This window comes from Rhipicephalus microplus, chromosome X (assembly GCF_043290135.1).
Source record: "Rhipicephalus microplus isolate Deutch F79 chromosome X, USDA_Rmic, whole genome shotgun sequence".
Taxonomy (NCBI): domain Eukaryota; kingdom Metazoa; phylum Arthropoda; class Arachnida; order Ixodida; family Ixodidae; genus Rhipicephalus; species Rhipicephalus microplus.
Window position 1 is genome coordinate 255,038,568 of NC_134710.1, and position 18,567 is coordinate 255,057,134.

The 18,567-nt window shown below is 43.4% G+C and overlaps 1 protein-coding gene across 4 annotated transcripts in view; it reads right to left on the minus strand.

The window, feature by feature from the left end:
- The window catches only part of alpha-Spec (alpha spectrin), a 173,566-nt gene that overhangs the window by 134,188 nt on the left and 20,811 nt on the right, over nucleotides 1-18,567 (minus strand). For all 4 annotated transcript variants that reach the window (XM_037414135.2, XM_037414132.2, XM_037414133.2 and 1 more), the window contains exons 4-12: nucleotides 15,360-15,500; nucleotides 10,989-11,072; nucleotides 10,769-10,873; nucleotides 8,055-8,146; nucleotides 2,749-2,893; nucleotides 2,498-2,614; nucleotides 1,542-1,715; nucleotides 1,331-1,432; nucleotides 762-1,010 (exon numbers count right to left, since the gene is read on the minus strand). In XM_037414135.2, coding sequence (XP_037270032.1) covers nucleotides 762-1,010; nucleotides 1,331-1,432; nucleotides 1,542-1,715; nucleotides 2,498-2,614; nucleotides 2,749-2,893; nucleotides 8,055-8,146; nucleotides 10,769-10,873; nucleotides 10,989-11,072; nucleotides 15,360-15,500 — 1,209 coding nt within the window. The remainder of the gene's footprint in view (nucleotides 1-761; nucleotides 1,011-1,330; nucleotides 1,433-1,541; nucleotides 1,716-2,497; nucleotides 2,615-2,748; nucleotides 2,894-8,054; nucleotides 8,147-10,768; nucleotides 10,874-10,988; nucleotides 11,073-15,359; nucleotides 15,501-18,567) is intronic.

Consider the following 18,567-nt stretch of genomic DNA (forward strand, 5'->3'; position numbering starts at 1 on the left):
AAAGGCTTTTCCCTCAGAAGGGGAACATGCATATGCGAAAAGTTTTGCAGAGGAGTACGATGAAAAGCTTCACAGTTTTCAGAGGTTCGTCTTAAACTTGCGGCGCAAAAACGGCTACCTGCTTGACAAATCGGGAATGCCGATCAGACGCCTCTTTACTTTGACATGCCTGGCACCACAACCGTCGAGAAGAAGGGGGCGAAGCAAGTTCGCGTGCTGACATCGGTCCACGGTAAAACTATAGTGACGGCAATGCTCTGTTACACGTCGGATGGGCACAAGCTTCGCCCGTACCTCATATTTAAATGGAAGACGCTCCCGAAAGGAGTCGTTTTTTCGAGTGGTGTGATCGTGCGGGCCAACGAGAAAAATGGGTGCGCGTTGCAATCGATGTCTTACGTTTTTTTTTTTTTTTTTCGCAGTGGAAATCGGGTGCGCGTTACAATCGAGGGCGCGGTAGAATCGAGTAAATACGGTAACTTTGTTCCGATGCAAAGCATATGCATTGCTGGTTTAAACTGTCCTGTGTTTACTTTGCTTCTGCCATTTTGTTGCTACAGTTACCATGAGGATATGGGGCTTTGTCAAGCTGTTTTATACAGCTTCTTTCTTCTGTCCCAGCCAATTACTGTACAACTGTACGTGGTAAAATAAACTAAACTCTAAACTCTTATTACTGATTCTGATCATCCCAGGGCAATGTGAAGATTTATAGATGTAAAATATTAAACAATAGGACGAATCCATAAAGCATGCCATACCTTGATCTTTTCCTCCTGAGCATTGAGAGATTTTTCAAAGTCTTCATGCTTCTTCAACAGAGCTTCAACAGAGTCAAGAGAGTCCCCAAGGTCTTGGTTAGCAAGGAAGGCTTCTTGCTTAGCCATCCATGTATCTGCCTGCTCCGTGTCACGGTAGAACAGTTGCAGATCCATACACTGCTCATATAAGATCCGTCGCTCTTCCCATAGGGCCAAGAGTACACTCTTCTCATTTTCCAGGACACCCAACTGCAAGGGGGAAGTGAATGCAACTTTGTCTCGGAGACAACAAATATCTGGTCAATCATGCTACAAAATTAAAAGCAAGCAGGAACTGCATGGCTGTCTCATCTAAAGTCTTGTGAACTTTCACATTATCTCAAACATAAAAGGTAAACTACAAAATCGCAAAAGTAGCCTGTACAATTCTGTAAAGTGGTTTACAAGAAATCACATACTAGTCTAAAAATTGAAAAATCAAATGTACATGAAACCCACGTGAGTAGCGGGCAAGATAAATGAACAGCTACAATCACAGCAGAAATGAACAAAGTAAAATTTTGCGTTACCTTCTCTTTGACTTCGTCAACAGCATAGTGTTTCTGGTCGAGCAAGATCTGACCGGCTTCAGCAGTTGAACGGAAGCTGTCCTCTCTTGCATCAATTTCACCCTGTAACAAGACAGCACATAAGTGACAATGTTTACACTGGATCAGTCTCTTTCCAAGGGCAATGCTGCACTTGAAAGACGGCAATGACATACTAAGAAGAAGAAAGCACCTTGTGCTCCTGGTGACGTTCCAGCAAGGCTTCTGCACCAGCAACGTCCTTAGCCAATTCATCAGCTGAAATGATGGCATTCATGTCATGAATCCATGACACGAGATCTCTAAAATCTGCCAGAAAACGATGCAGCAGGTAAGATTCATCCAGGCGTCGTCGTCTTTCTTGGGCCTGAAAAAACATCGAAACAATTTATGCTTGCGTGACAAACTGTGGTTTAATATAGTTCAATATTTAAAAAATTGCAGAAGCCATTAAATCAAAGTCCTAAGAGGTATTAAAATTTTTTTTCACAGAAAACAGTCCAATTTAAAATAGAACCTTCACAATGATGAGACACAATAAGTAGTTTGTATGCTGTACACTCTTAAAATGTGTGACTTATTCACAATCATGATACCTTCAAAGCAATCATGGTATCTCTATAAATAACTGATAATAAATACAGAAGCAGGGAGGAAACATTCACCAGGCTTACAGCTATAAAAGTATAAAATTGGAAATATAGTAGCAATCAACAAATATTGGAAAAATACACAATCCAATTCCTTTTCTTATCTCATTCATACTGCATTTAGAAGTTTTAGTACCTAGTTTACAGCAAGATTTCCCTTGGAATAAATGTTTACCGAGCAGATGCTGTTCACAATAACTGACTAAAATCTGAAACGATCAGTGCTGAAGCATAAAATTTTGAATGAAATGTAAATATATCAAGGTTTTCCCCATTGAGCACAAGTTTTTAATAGCAAGGTTTGACTGCAGAAAGATTTACAGCCCAACAAATTGTCAATAGGGAGTCTATCTACTAGTTTGCAATAAACAGCAGTTATGTTAGACATTGACTCCCATTTGCTAGCAGTTACGCATACAAATGCAAAAAGGCATGTAAAACAAAACCCAAGTTTACAGGTAGCACAAAAAAATTACTACATGTTTCAGGCTACACTTGCCTTTCTCTTGAGCATCTCCCATGTAGCCATGATTTCAGCATGTTTTCCCCTGATCTGGCTCCCATGGTCACTGTGAATGCTGCAGAGCCTGTCAGCTTCTTGGCCCAAGGTCATCACCTGCAAATAAAGCAACATGCCATTTAGAACACCAGCCACCTATAAATCGATAATAAAACCGAATGTTTGCAAGGTTGACAATTTATAACGTCCTACTTGCACTTATCAGAACAGAAAAGATGTGCTGACCCTACCTTGTCCTCCAAAGCAGCAAGGTCTCTCTCGATGCCCTCATGCTTGCGCTGAAGAGTCTGCACGCTCACCAGGTCCCGGCCATAATCATCAGATGACAGCACTACGTCTTTCTCAGTTATCCATGTAATTGTCTCGTCAGCATCTCTGCAAGCACAATGAGTTGATTTTGATTGATTTGTGGGGTTTAACATTCCAAAACCACCATATGATTATGAGAGACGCCGTAGTGGAGGGCTCCGGAAATTTCGACCACCTGGGTTTCTTCAACGTCCACCTAAATCTGTGCACACGAAACAAGCACAATGGGACAAAGTTTCTTCAGGTAATGAGAAAACACTCAAGAGTAACTGTCACTTGGGCCTGTTTGTACATGCCCATGATTGTGAAGCGCTATAAGAACGGGGACTTCTGAAAAACACAGGGCAATGCATTTGTCGCATTGCCCTGTATTTAAGTTCTTACAATGCTTCACCATCATAAGCTCAAGAGTAAAGTTTGCATCTCTTCCACAGCAGAAAAAAGAATGTACAAGGAGCTGGTGGAAGTGATACACACATTTCAAATTTGATGGCATGGTCAAACCTTTTCATGTATTTATTATATGGCCTCACACTCTGAATACATTAAGTTACAATGCACACTATCAAACTACAAACCTAAGTACAGATCCTGCACAGGAAGATATTGGGAAGCTCATACAAAACACCAAATGCACCCACAGAAAAGCTATCGCATGTGTACAACCACAGAACCCAATATGATAATTCCAAGAACACAATATGATAATTGTGACAACTCTGAAATTGGAAAAACTTAAAGGAGGATTGTGCCCACAGTATGCCAGTTCAGCCTTTTTGCTACAGTTTTAGAGTTCCATGCGACTGTGCCAGGCTAATGGCAGTGGAGCACATGTGACTGTGCCAGGCTAATGGCAGTGGAGCACATTCCAAACAGAACTGCGACCCTGGCTCTCTTCAGGAGGAGCCATACACAGCTAAACTAAGAAAAATTCATGTCAATAAAAATTTGCATATCCTTTGAACATTGAACTGGCACATCATGTCCCCATCAACATGTTGTGGGACCGTAGCAAGGTCACTGGCAACCACGCCATCTGTAGATTGTAGGCTTGTGCGAACATTCGAATGCTTAGAATATTCAAACAAATATTACAGTATTTGAATTCATTTTGATTCAAACTTAAATTGTAGAAAATTTTGAACTACTATTCGAAATGAGCGAACAGATGTATATAATTCCACATAAAATGCCTATAAAGGTTCACTGCAGTGAAGAGGTGCTAAGCCGTGAGAGCACCCATTTAAGTGTGTATTAATTTAAATGTAACCCTTTGTGAAAGTGGTTTCACTGCAGTGAAGGGATGCTTAGCCGAGAAAACACCTAACCATAAAAAAATCTGCACATGCGGCGAAGGCACACTTAAAGATGAAATTAACATACTACCCTCACATCGATTCATCATTTTCTACAGTTTAAAATTTTGTTATACCAGCTTATATGTTCCAAGTATAGTAAACTTTAAATTGCAACATATTTTACAGGTTGTCACTTGCATTCTACCAAAAATCAAATCCTGCTACTATGCAAAGTTGCTTCCACTTACTTTGAACCAAAAAGAATGGCAATTTGTACAGGCCTTATTTCAATTAAAAATATATATATTGTGTAGGTTAGTTGGGTCATGACAAGCAAGCCAATTTTTCTAAATAATATGTAATACATACTATATTAGAATTTGATTTTCAGTTATTTCACTAAAATCGCTATTCGCTTCAAACCTAAAATTCACTATTTGCACAAGCCTAGCAAATTACATAGAAACACCAAGCTTACAGGTAAAAGGCAAAAGCGCTGCTTCAGTGCTAAAACAAGTCTTCCTACACGTTTTGGATAGTCTTCAGGAATAGTAAGAAAGCTGGCATTAGAGTGGTAATGTCAGCTAGTTCAAAATTAAACAGTGTAGGAAGACTTATCCCATTCCCTAGAAAAAAACAAAAACGTGGCATCAACCGCCACAGTAAGCACAACCACTTTGCATGGGTGTTTATAAAATTATATTGTGACATGGTCAAGCTTACACTGTGCAGATTGGAAGATGTGTTAATGAATGGCTTAAGGGGGACATAGGACCCGATAATAAAATATATTAGTATTAGGCCTTGAGACATAATTTTTTCAAGGAATATTTAGCTTTGTACACTGATTAAAAATTTGTAATTACATTTTCTTTACATCAATCCAAAAAAAAGTTACAACTATTCTTATTTTATGAATTTGGGATGTGACTTGCATAAAAAGTAATGCATAAAAAGAGCTATAATTGAACCTGTATATTGCTGAATATTCAAATAGTGCAAATATGCACTTACATGCTGGTATCTAAATTTTACCCAAGGTTATGAAGTCTTTATGTCGCAGTCTCTTAGCTCTGAATTTTCACTGGTGATTTCTGGAAAATTTCAAAATTTTACAATCTCCTTGAACATTTTATCAAGGTTTTCTTGCACACTTCAATACCCTAGCATTCAAACAAAAAGATCAAGAAAATAGAATCGGTATTAGCGACACAGTGCTCATCCCAAAATTCAAAAGATGCAAAAATCTGTATTTGGGAAAAATGCAAAAAACAAAAAAGTTGTGAAAATGAAAATTTCATGCATGAAAGCCACAGCACTCGTTTTCACAATCACTCAGAAAAAGCCCCTGCGGAGTAGTCTAAAGCAGGCTTTTGCTTGTGCTTCTTTGCGGCTGCCTGGAACGCCGCTGAAGATGCACGTTTCCTATCCGAGCTGACGGCACGGCGATAGTCTTTCTCAACCGCCCGCTGGTTACCTGTGCATGTTTGATCTAGCTGCAGTTCACGCAAAATAAGCGAACTAGATTCCTTGTTCCCCCAAGTTGAAACGCATAACAGTATCTGCCATGGCAGTCTCAAAGGCGAACAATGACGCGTTCTTGTCCTTCGGTGAAAGGCGCCAAATGACCGAATGCAACACCTCATTTGCATTCAGTGTCTTCCCTCTGGCACATCTCTGCAGGAGCTTCTTGTCGGGCAAGCGTTCATAAACAGGACGCAGTGCATTGCTCTCACAGCCTCAGGCAAATTGTACTTGCTTTTTGGGATGGGCTCATTCCTTGCCGTGGCTGCATTATGCTTGCACCAAGACTTAGGACCGTGTGGACAGAAGCTGTGGTTTGATTTCTCGTCAGTGGATGTCACATGATACGTAGCCCACACAGCCTTGTGCATCTCGTACACATTCCCAGAAAGGGATTTAAAAGCCCAGCCGTAATAACTCGTCAATTTTGTGATGAGGTCACCCGTGAGACGGCCCCTGCCACTGATGCGCTCGCTGCGAAAAGTTCCGCTGCTTTTTGCTGGGCGCGACGCTCGATGAATTCTCGGGCAGCCGATGTCAAAAATGTCGCGTCTATCCTCGCAGCTCGATGGCGCATACTTGAAGTATTGCAGGCAGTGGTCGCAGTCGCCGCCGCACTTTCTCCGGCTGCGAGATCTGCTGCAGCAGCATTCTCTGCTGTCTTAATCACAAGCGGCGGCGTTGTTTCCTGGCGCCTTGTTGAAGTATCACCGCAATCAGATGATTCCAACAGCACCGTGGTCGCCATCGCCATCGCTTGTGTAGCAACGCCGCTACGTCGCGGAATCTGTTGCGCTCTTCCGCCGAGATCTGCAGATATCTTCGTCGGCAGTTGCGATGACTTATGGCACTGAGCGCGTGTCGCCACTAGTAGAAGTTGTAGCGATCGAAGGCTGCCTTTGTGTCGGGCTGCTGCATCGTGGCGACTGCCGCTCCTGTCCCGATCGGCTCTGCCGACGTAGCCTGCGCTGGCTGCAATGACTCCTTGGGCTGCACAGCGCAATTTTTCTGCTGCTTGCCGAATTCGTGAATGTGTGGAACTTTCGAGCATGGTTCGGCATCTCGATTTCGATCGCAAAACTACAAAACTTCTGAAATGGCGGTGACAACGCACGTGTTTGCGGCCGCACACGCATGATCACTAGTGTTGTCAGTCCCCCCGCTTCAATCACGAGCCGCTGTTCACTCACGTGACTGCTATGAACCAATGATACTGCACGGTTTTGACGCTTGTTTTTGCTTGGTAGCGCAGACTGGCTGCAGCGTTGAAGGTTCGTTCCTGGCGGGAAAGCGAGCTCAACAGAAGCTCTTTCAAACGAGACTAAGATGGCCGCGATCCGATGAGTAGTTAGCGCGATCCGAGCAACGCAAAAAGGGGCCGTTTTCGGCAATTTCGTAAGTGAAACCAAGTGCTGGGATGAATAAACATGACATTTTTTGGCTCCACGACGCGTCATTTCGAGTTCATTTTTTCCTGGCAGGTGCGGAATATGAAGGTAACGAAAATCGTCAAACTGAAAAATCGATTTTTGCGTTTTTTTCGCCGCCAAGACCCGTGTCCCCCTTAAGCATAAGTTACAGAAATATGTTCAAGGACACTTCAGCAATTTAATGTCATGATTGCGGATGTATGCCTTATTTTGAAAACACTTATAGTATACCCCAACAAGAAGCTGTAATGCTAATAGATTGTCACGGCTGCACAAACACAATGGAATGACTTTAAATGTGCAAGTGCACTGTCAATGCATGTCAAAATTTAAATTGCAATATCTACAAGGTGCAAACAACAGAAATCGCTGAGATTAGATTAGCTTGCCTTGAGGAACCATGATCATTTCTTCTCTTGTCATACCTTTATTTGTAAATGCTTCCTGCAATAAACTTTTATAGGAGTAAATGTTTCTGACTTACTGTTCTTGTTTGCTTCTTTGTCGAAAATTCAAACTACCTAGAATAATGCCTCATTAGCAAATTACCCAATCAAGCTGTCTGTTAGGACCCTTTGTTGCATTGAATAAAGTCCTACACCAATGTGTTTGATCAATGTTTGACTGAATAAAGCTGATAACTGCTTCAAATCTCGTGGTGTGATCATGACTCAATGGCTGTCGTGCCGCCTACCAGCTGAGTATGAAGTTTCAATTTTGAGGGTCCAGTGAGAATGCGCCGAGACTGGACTAGACGTAAAAACACTTGTAACTCATGCTTTGGCAAAAATGAGAAGAACCTCAGGTTGCCAAAACTGCTCAAGAGCCCTCCCCTACAACATCACCCCATTGTCCACACTGTCCAGTTTCCGAACCATAGAAAATCCACAAGTTTAATTTTTTACTGTGCAGTAGAAACCTACATTCGAAATCTTGATAGCATTTTTTCCAGTTTGCACAAAACACTGTACAAACCTGTTGAAGCGCTGGATCTCGTGCGCGCCAAACAGCCTCTCCTGCCGCAGCAAAGTGAGGGACTTCAATTTGTTCCAAGCCTCGTTCAGCTCCTGAAAGCATCATTCGATTCAGTTTCAATACAAAAGGTGTATTTCACCTAACAACGAATAGCGTACAGGTAGAGCTTGAGGAGCAAGATGCTACAATGCTATAGGCAATTGTGCTTTGAGAATTCAGACGTCTTTTTTTAACGGCCAGTACCCAAAATAATTGACTGTTAGAGCATTTTTAGTCATTTCTGAGAAAGCCTGATAACAAAAAAACTTTTTCAGAAGAAGACAACAGACCAATAAATACACCAAGTTCCTTCCACAAATGATCTAAATTTAGGTGAAGTTTTTCACACCAGCAACATTGCAATGCTACCTATGAACAAGCATCAAACATAGTAGAAGCACCAAACAAGACTAGTTTAGAGACCAAGACAACCTTGTCATAACCAACAAATTAAAGAAAAATATAAACAGAACCTCAAGAAGCTGAAAAAACGCATACCGATTAGAAAAAGTTCCATTGATAAAAGATGTGCAGAGATACTGCTTGATTGATTTGTGGGGTTTAACGTCCCAAAACCACTATTCGATTATGAGAGACGTCGTAGTGGAGGGCTCCGGAAATTTTGACCACCTGGGGTTCTTTATTGTGCACCCAAATACGAGTACACGGGCCTACAATATTTCCGCCTTCATCGAAAATGCAGCCGCCACAGCCGGGATTTGATCCCGCCACCTGCGGGTTAGCAGCCGAGTACCTTAGCCACTAGACCACCGTGGCGCGGCGTGCAGAGATACTGCAATGCTTGTCATACACATTCTAAACACTGTTAGGTATTTTAAACATTCAAAAGCTAGGCTTGTCCCATGCTGTGTGGTATGGTTGGTTGCTATTGGGACTAAGCTTTGCTAGTCTCAGTTTCAGGGCAGTCACGGAAAACGTAGGTCCAATTTTTATATGGTTATCAATTCAACCTAGCTATCTTGAGCAATTGCGCATACCTGTTGTGATAAGAAATAACTATGTCTCATATGAATCCATGAGTGCTGTACATGGGTATTGCATACAAGTTCACGGATTCTGAATCCAGGAGATTTCCATAATGGGGGGAGGGGGGGGGGATCGTGCTGAATTAAAGAAAACAAAACGAAGAAACAGCAAAAACAAGAGGAGGGGGGGTCGCAATCATAGGCGCAAGCATTGGCGTTGCTGTCTTTTAATGGCTTGAAGTGGCCGAACACATAAGGATAGGCTTTCTCAATAAGGTGAGTCTCCCAAAATTTCGAGTCATCAAAATACCTAGCAAAATCTATTTCCATCAAAAGAGCTCGTGTATGTCTCCCCTGGGACACACGTGAACAAACGGGATGGCGCAGCTGGCTGCCGCAAAAGCGCGGGTCAAAGCTTTGCTCGCTACTAGATTCTTTGGACCGGAACGCCAAGACACTTTTATGCTTTTAAAACGGTAGTTCCGCTTTCGATCCGCGTGCACTGGCTGTGCACGTTCCTTCAAAACTAAGTCGCTGAATGCTATCCATGACCGCATCTGCAGTGGTTTTGTCCCCATAGTTCGTGGAAGGCAGCGTTCCTTTGACTGACCCAACGTTGGGCGCACACACACTTTCGGAATTCTGTCAGTTACTTCGTCGCCATAAATGATTGTGTCAAGAAGGACCATGATTTTGTTCACAGCGGTTGTGGCATCGACAACCCCATGCACTGAACAAGACAGTGCATGTGCTGGTCAAACGCGTACTTCTGAAGCTTCGAGCATGCTGCTCTCGACCTTTGTTCGACGGTTTGCATACTAAAGTTAATATCACCCTCCGCAATTAGGAAAAGTGTTCAGGAATGGACACAGCAGAATTTGGCTGGAGAATTGCACGAATTCGTATATGCCGTGGTGTCGCGTCACTGTGATTCTCCTGTACATTTAGATGAACGCCTCTTAAATTTGTTTATAGTAAAATGGAGTGGGTTCGCAAAAAGCCTGGAGCGGACTGACTTGCATTTTTGCCAATGCGGCCAGATCACGCACAGAAATTTTGATTTCCGAGAGATTTTCATGACAACCGTACAAACAGAAGAAACGGTTGAAATCTGGGAGTCCCCCGGACAATCCGGGAGACTTGGCAGGTGTGCTATTGATGTTCCAAGTTCGATCAGATTAGAACAATCAAAAACATGCTAAAAGGTTCCAATACACCCATGCATGACTTGTGCTGAGCAATAGAACATGTAACAGCTTCAGCTGGTGAAACCCGATCACAGTAAAGATAAGTGTACATGTCAATATTAGTAGTACAATGTCCTGTTTGGTGGCTTGTTTTCAGGGTCAATTTGAACACCTGTTCTATTGGGACTTGTCATGAACTTGTATTGTCACGATATGTATAAATAAATATTGGTGACCTACACTCAGATAGTGCTCAGGTCCTACCTGACCTCAACTGTGCACATTTGGCAAGTAACGCACTCCAATTTTTTTTTTTTTTTCATTCTAATAGAATTTGATTCCAGAAAGTACAACATGACCTATCAGCTCACTATAACAACTGCAGCACTGTCTCAAAAGAAAGATGCATTAAGCGTGAACAAGAAACAGACATTAAAAATAATATTTCAATATCGATCCTCCCCAACTGCTGGGCATAATATTGCCTATGAGATATTCCTACCTCTCGTCTTTTTCTGATCGTTTCTCGTTCGGGGTGGTCATCGTTGATCAGCTTCTCCGCCTGTTCGTTCACTTCAGTCACTCTGAACTCTTGGCTGGCCATGTCCTATTTTTATTTAAAAGTAAGAAAAGCATAATTACCACTGAGGAACTAATAATAAACAAAGAAACGAACACACTACAAGGACTACAGAGAGTAATAACTAAAAAAAAAAGAATACCTTTTGGAATTCGTCAAACTTGCGTTGAAGAACTTCAACGTGCTCCAAGTCCTGACCGAACTCGTCAGCCATCACGAACGTTTCCTGCGGACACAACCGATCGGGTATAGAAAAAATGAACAAATTCAGTCACAATAGCATTCCCATTATGGTACCTCCTATCAGTGAATGCTGCACGCCCTGTTAAACTGCAGCTGAACATTAAGAAGTAGCACCATGTCTGAACAGCATTTTTAAACCAACTCTTTTTAAGTGTTATATTCAGTATCACCACCAACAACTTCCCTTTAGCTGCTTTAGTAAGGACCAGGCTACACAAAACTTTGTCAAGATACAAGTGCTCGTGCTGGAATGTGCCTACGACCACTCTTATTAATGACAAGAAAGTTCCCCATGCAAATGTGCAGTGGCTTGCTGTGGCTGCAATGCAGCTGATGAGGGGTAAAAAAGTTGTTTCCTCTATCAACCATGAGCGAAGGTGCTTTTTTCTTCTTTTAATGCTGGTTTACAAAAAAAATAAAAATTAGATGTTTATGGGATCTGATAAGCATTTTTATAAGCATTATCAATTAAAAGTTCAATGCAAAGTGATGTCTGCAAAGGTGTCTAGCCAGTAATGAATACTATGCACTGGAGCTGCACTCGAGCCATTCTTCACAAGGCGTAGCAGGTGTACAGCAGCAAGCTGGCTCATACCTGCATGCACTAGCAACTGTACAGACAGTTTCAAAAGCGATGAGACTAGGTCGGTTGTATGGGCTATGGGGCAAAATAGAGATAGCCTTTAGTTCTGATAGGGATAGCCTTTAGTTCTGACAAGTTATGTGTTGTTTTGGTAGCATAGGACTAATCCCAGCTCATTGAAGTACTTTTTTGCAGCTTTTTCCTTGCTGGTCCTTCCTCAGTGAAAAGTGATTAGTGAACCACAAGCAAAAACAAATGCACCACTTTCAAGTTTCAGGTTTGGCATGAGAAACTACATCATAAGTGTTCCATATGCTATGGCAAGTGTAGCAAGATGATACTATATCCTGTACACGTGTGCTTGGGTGGCACAAGAGCTGTGAAAGAGGAAGTCTTCAACAAGCAGGTATGACGGCAACGATGAGAGCATAAGGAAAATGTGTGTTGGCCATCCGGTGACTGTGAATAATACCCACCCAGTTGGACAAGAAAAACGATGTTTGAAAAATAATCCCTACATGTTGGGGTATGCAAAAAATCTGCAAATAATGGTGCGATGGCTGTCAAATACTCATTTCGGAAGCTCTGCACACAATATACCGTATTTACTCGCGTAATCCTCGCACTCGCATAATTCTCGCATCCCCCACATCGCCCAAAAAAAAATTAGATTTCTTTTTTTCCTCGAGTAATTATCGCACCCCCGAAAACTGCCGCAATAATGTCGTCTGCTCGTTCCAGCCACTGATGATGATAGCATGCGCCATCTGGCGCCATCTCTTAAGCATCAAGCGTACTATTGCACGCAGATTCAATCCAATCTAAGCCAAGCTGAAATGGCCAGTGCGCGTTGCGACGTGTTTTGCATACTGTGTCTGTAATCTCGGCACGTCATAGGATGATACTGAAGCTACACGGCTGCTTCAAGTTGCAAGTGATAGATCATGCACTAAACGACGGCAACAGGGCCGCCGGTAGGCCCTTCGGAGTATACGAGTTCTGTGTTCCCTACTGGTGACGGCAGCTGAAAGCCACCAAGACGCGTTGGGGCCTGCCGTGTGCCTAAAACTGGGATTGATGGTAAACTATTTCTTCAGAAGGAAACTGCGGACAATTCTGTTAAATAGCTATCAGCCCAATACTGACGTCCTACGCTTACCTTTTGAGGGCTCCTGTTGAGCGACGAACGCTACCGCAACGCCCACAAGCTTTGCGTATGATATTCTAATTCTTGACTAGTTGCTTCCACTTTTTGTGTCTCAAATAAATCTTGCCTTGTGTTGAACCTCTGCTTTTATTGTTGAGGTAAGTTCTAATTAGTACTTCTTAAAGCTTGCTGTAAGTTGCTGGTGTGAGAATCCCGATTTGCGGCCACTTCATTTTCTTTGTCACTCTGTACGTTTTCATGGAAAGTTTTCCCCGACTATTCTTGCGCCCCACAACTTTGCAACAGTTTTTCGGCAAAAAAAGTGCGAGGGATTGGGAGGGGTGCTGAGAGCATTTTCGGAGAGCGGTATGTTCGAATTAACCGTCGGAAGTGCTTGGACGTTCAAATTACTGGATGTTTTCGCCCATTAGAATACACATAGCTTTGACGGGACCTCATCATGAGTTCTAATTAACCGGAAGTTCGAATCAAGCGTGTTCGAAATAATGAAATTCAACTGTACTTATTTACCATAGCCAGTCGTGTCTTATCGAATAGCTATTAGCAGTAAAATTCAGATTTCTAAGTAATGTAGAATCAAGTGCCAGAGTTCCAGTGGAAGCCTTCGTTGTTGCCGAGGCTGACAAAAACAAGAACGATGAAGTCAAAAGGGAATTTTTGAATTCATCAATTTTTGGTTCTTATGACACGGCCAGACGAATGACCAACAAGTTTACGAAGTTTTCGCAGCATCTGCTTCACTCAGTAGGTGAGAAGAGACCAGTGAAAAAATAAGAAAATGCACCACGATGCAGTGCCTTCAGCATCTGGAAGTCTTTATCCAAAAGAAATATCGTCCTAAAAGACTCCCAACTGTCCTGATATTGCCACCTGCGACTTTTTACTGTTACGAGATCACAACACGGATCACGTGCGGCACCATAGTTGTCCGCCACTGCTGCTGGTGTCCATAACCGGTATCCCATGAAATAAAAAAAAAACTCCGTAAATAAATTAAAACCTGAAGGACACAATAGGATTTGAGCGCAGGTCCCCTGCGTGCCAGCCCAGTATTCCACTGAAGTACGCCCGGTGCTTGAACTCTTCCAAACTGACCTTAGGCAGGCTTGATGTCGGGAAAGGAATCGCATTAATACGAGTAATAAAGCATTTTAGAGCATCTAAGGAACAGCCCGGTGTCACACACTGCGAATTACATAACAAAGGGGTCGTCCAATGCTCTAACCCATTACAATTCCATCCCTCACCAATCTAATCTATCTGATCTGACTGTTGGAATCTATTCAGAATGGAACAGCAAGGTTCACTTACTCTGGATATTCATATCACTCAAGTGTCACTAATCTGAAAGACCAAGCCCAACTTCAGAATCCAGAATTGCGACGCAAGGCCGTTAGACTAACCCTTTTTCACAAATTCTTCCATTCATTGTCTGACTCATCCAGTATCTGACCCGTACATCGAGTCTTCTCGTACTAGCCACCGCAACACTGTTTATCCTGCGCATACCTGCACAACTGCCCACCTTCGCTCGTTCTTTGTTCAAACAGCAAAGAATTGGAATGATCTTCCACCCGACGTCGTGCACCACACAAGCCCAGTTCTGTTCAAAACCCACATCGAAAGAATTTTGTACCACAGCCCACCCCTCCTGTAACACTCCGTACCGAGGTATTTGAGGTATAATAAATAAATAAATAAAAGCTTTTTCTTGATCACCTAATAACTGTGGCGCATACCCACTTCAGGCATAATTCTTCATTGTCGTCAGCCACTGCATAAAAAATTGCACTAAATTTCTCACATGTGTGCAGCGGATACCACGCTTCTCCGAAGAATGACAAAGAATAGCATAGTGAATGCCGACCTACTACACAACAATTACGATTACGGCATAGTGGGTACCCAGCAAGTGTGGTTCTAACTGTTACCCAAAGAGTGTTTACAAAAGGCTTATAAAGGCCGTTCTTCCAGCTTTCGCTCTGACTGTGCTGCACATTCCGTGCAAGCCTGGGGATTTTTTTTTTTATTCCCCCAAGCACAAAAGAATCACGAAAATATGCCATGAATGCATGGAGGTTATCAAGAGTGCTATAACGATAGAGCTCCAAATTATCCCAGAGTAATCCTTCTAGCAATGCACAGAGGTATACACTGAAACCTTGATATAACAAACCCAGATGTTATGAAATATCGTTTATAATGAAGTAAATGAAAAATAGTCTTGCAATAGATAGTGTAAAAATATACCTTTATAACGAATTTTCTGATATAACAAACTGATTTTCCTGTAAGATATAACTTGGTAATAATGAAGTTTCAGTGTAGATGGAAAAGGGCATTAAACTTAAAGTAAATTACTTTGGAGGGAACTCATCATTTTCAGTTAGGTACAGTAGTTATTACTTTAGTCCTGTTGATTTTCAAAGAAACGTTACATGTACATGTTTAAAAGCTTAGGCCACCGAAAAAGTATGCTCTAGAAAGGAGAAGTGCAACATTGTAGTGCAAGCACTCACCTTGTCGTTGATCCAGAACATGACCTCGTCACAATGGCGCAGAAACTGAACCAATACCAATGCTTGCTGCAGCTTCTGTCCCTTGTCTGCCAATTTTCTCAGGAGAAGCTCCCAGAGCCGATGAAGCTCATCAAGGCATTGCTAGCACATCAAAGAGAATAGAAAAAAATTACAGCTGTTCTTCACATGACCTCTTGCTATGCGGCACCATGAGCACAGTTAACACATCAAAACCATGTACTGAACTTATTCATATAGTATAGTTCAAACTACAGCTAAACCTCGTTATAATGAGACGAGCTATAACAAAATAATGGATATAACAAGCAAATCCTAATTCCCCTTGAAAGTCCCCATACAAACCAATGTATTCAAAACCTCATTTTAACGAGGAAAAATTTGCCTGTTATGGGATATAACGAACAAATTTTGTTAGGAAGTAAAATTTTGAGCCGATGTCACGACAGTGCACAAGGCGAATTTGAGACGGCGCGCAGCGCGAGAACTGTATTTAGCAGTTCAAAACTCCCGCCACGCACCCTCCAGCAACGCGCGCAAAGCAGACGGCACGCGCTGTTTCTGGAGTAGAGGTCGCTGCACTTGCGCCGCTTGGCTACCACCGACAGCGGAGCGCTCCGCAGCTCCGCGAACGTCTCGCCCTTTTCTTTTCTTTTGTGTCTTCTTTATATTCTCCCTCTACCCTTTCTCATGGCGCTGAGGCACGCTTTCTAATCTTACATACCCCTTTCCCCTTGAGTAACCGGTTCCTAGAGGGCAGCGCAAAAGAGCACCCCTTCTGCCCCTTCCTCTTCACAGTCACTTTCTCTGCAAGTGTTGTCGCTCGCCGATGTGAGCCGCGTTGCTTTTGCGTGCGTGTTTCTTCTCTTTTTCGACCGCTTCCGCCTTATCTTTTATCGTGCTGCGCTCGCGATTCCAGCAACATGAATGCGCCAGGCGGGAAGCGAAAGCGCATAACGCTAGATCAGAAGGTGGCTATGATAAGAGCCGTCGAATCGGGGACCAAGAAAGGCAACGTGGCAAGAGAATTTGGCGTATCGACGAGCACACTGCCAACCATCTTGAGCAAGCAGGAGTCCATCATCGACGCTGTTGCACGTGGCGTGAAAGGAAGCGCTAAGAGGATGAGGGCACCTGCCTTTGAAGGGGTCGAAAGGGCCATTTTTAAAATGGTTCTTGGACACGCGGGCCGTGAATCTGCCGGTGAGCGGCGCCTTGCTGCAAAGAAAAGCGAGAGACTTTGCCTGCATCATGGGCTATGACAAGTTCGTAGCAAGTTCGGGTTGGCTCCAACGCTTCAAGGAGCGCCACGACATTGTCGGGAGAGCGGTCTGCGGCGAATCGCAATCTGTCGACGAAGCAGAGGCTACCAAGTGGGCAAAAGAAAACATCGTGCGGCTGCTAAAAAAATACAGCGTGGAGAATATTTTTAACGTGGACGAAACCGCTCTCTTTTTCAAGATGTTGCCGCACAAGACAATAGCCCTCAAAGGCGAGCCGTGCCATGACGGCAAACAAAGTAAGCTGCGGATCACTGCGCTACTTTGTGCAAACATGACCGGCTCTGAGAAGCTGCCAATTTTCGTCATTGGCAAAAGTGCATCCCCTCGCTGCTTTAAGGGGAAGAGGCAGCTCCCAGTCAAGTGCGTACCCAATCGCAAAGCCTGGATGACCAGGGAGATTTTTTCAAAATGGCTTTGCGAATGGGACGAGAAGCTGGCAAAGGCAAACCGCAAGGTGTTCCTTGTTTTAGATAACTGCACCGCACACCATACTGCTGCCATGCTTCAAAACATTGAGCTGCTGTTCCTTCCTGCCAACTGCACAGCAAAAATACAGCCGCTTGACCAAGGCGCGATTATGTCGCTGAAGGCAGGTTACCGCAAGCGTATGATAGACAAGCTCCTGCTCAACATGAGGATGAAGCGAGACACCGATGTTGACTTGTACGCTGCGCTCGAAATGCTTCAGGCGGCGTGGACGAGTGTTGCAAACTGCTTTCGACACGCCTCATTTGCCGCCGCACCAGAGGCCAGCGATGAGCCATCAGACGAGCCCACTGTGCGGGACGGTTTCGCCACATCAGATGAAGTCGCTGCATCATGAACGGCACTTTGCGACGCTGGTGTCGTGCCTGACCGCGAGTCGTTTTGCGACTATGTGAGTGCGGACTCGGAAGTGGTGGCAACGGGGCAGCTCCTGGATGACGATATTGTGCGTGCTGTCAGTGATCATAACGAAACCAATGACGATGACTCTGTTGACGAACAGGAGACAAACGTGCCGACGGCGTTGGAGGCATTAGACGCGGTGGACGTACTGTGCCGCTACTTCTGCGCTCACGAGGGGGGTGAAGATGGCTTGAACATTGCGGCCGCAGCTGAGCGAGCCATCGTTCGCATCAGGAAGATGCATCAACGTCCAATTACGGACTTCTTTGCAGCTAAGTCTGCCTGAAATGCAAGCTGTGTATTTTGAAGTGCATTAAAACAGGTGCATGACTTTTTCCTTTGTTATTTAAAAATGCGGTTATTTTGTTGCATACCACAGTGCGGCGGGATGCTATTTCGCCCGCTATTTTTTGGGGTAAGTACAGTGCATAATATTTGCGGTAAATACCTGCTACGGCTATAACGAAGTATTGGTTATAACGAGCAAATAGCGGTGGCCCTCCAATTTCGTTATAACGAGGTTTAACTGTACTAAGTATGCCTATTTGAGCAAAATCATAACCTCTATATGTCTCGATCACTCTAAAGGCAGTGGAATACACAAATTTCTTCATTTGTCTTTCCAAAGCCAAATGGAAGGCATTGAAGTTTTATTATCCATTTTTGTCCCTGCCTCGTGGACCGCAAGTATCAAACTGATGAACAGCCACATGTATGCTTCACTGCATGGCAGCTGAGTATACTTGCCTGCATTTCACAGGTACTTTGCAGGGCAGCCTAGTACAAAAAATTAGTCCTCATGAGGAAATAAAATCCCAGCTGCATGAGCTATCAACATTTTTTAATAAAGTGCTATACTTTTGCAAGGGATTACTACGGGGATGTCACAACTGTTCGATACAGTAAATAACTGGATGTGTAGAACATGTGAAACTACATGCCAGCAATCACCTGTTATGCACACTCGTTCATACTAGGCACAGCGCACTGAATAGCAGCTTCCACAGTGGAACACTCAG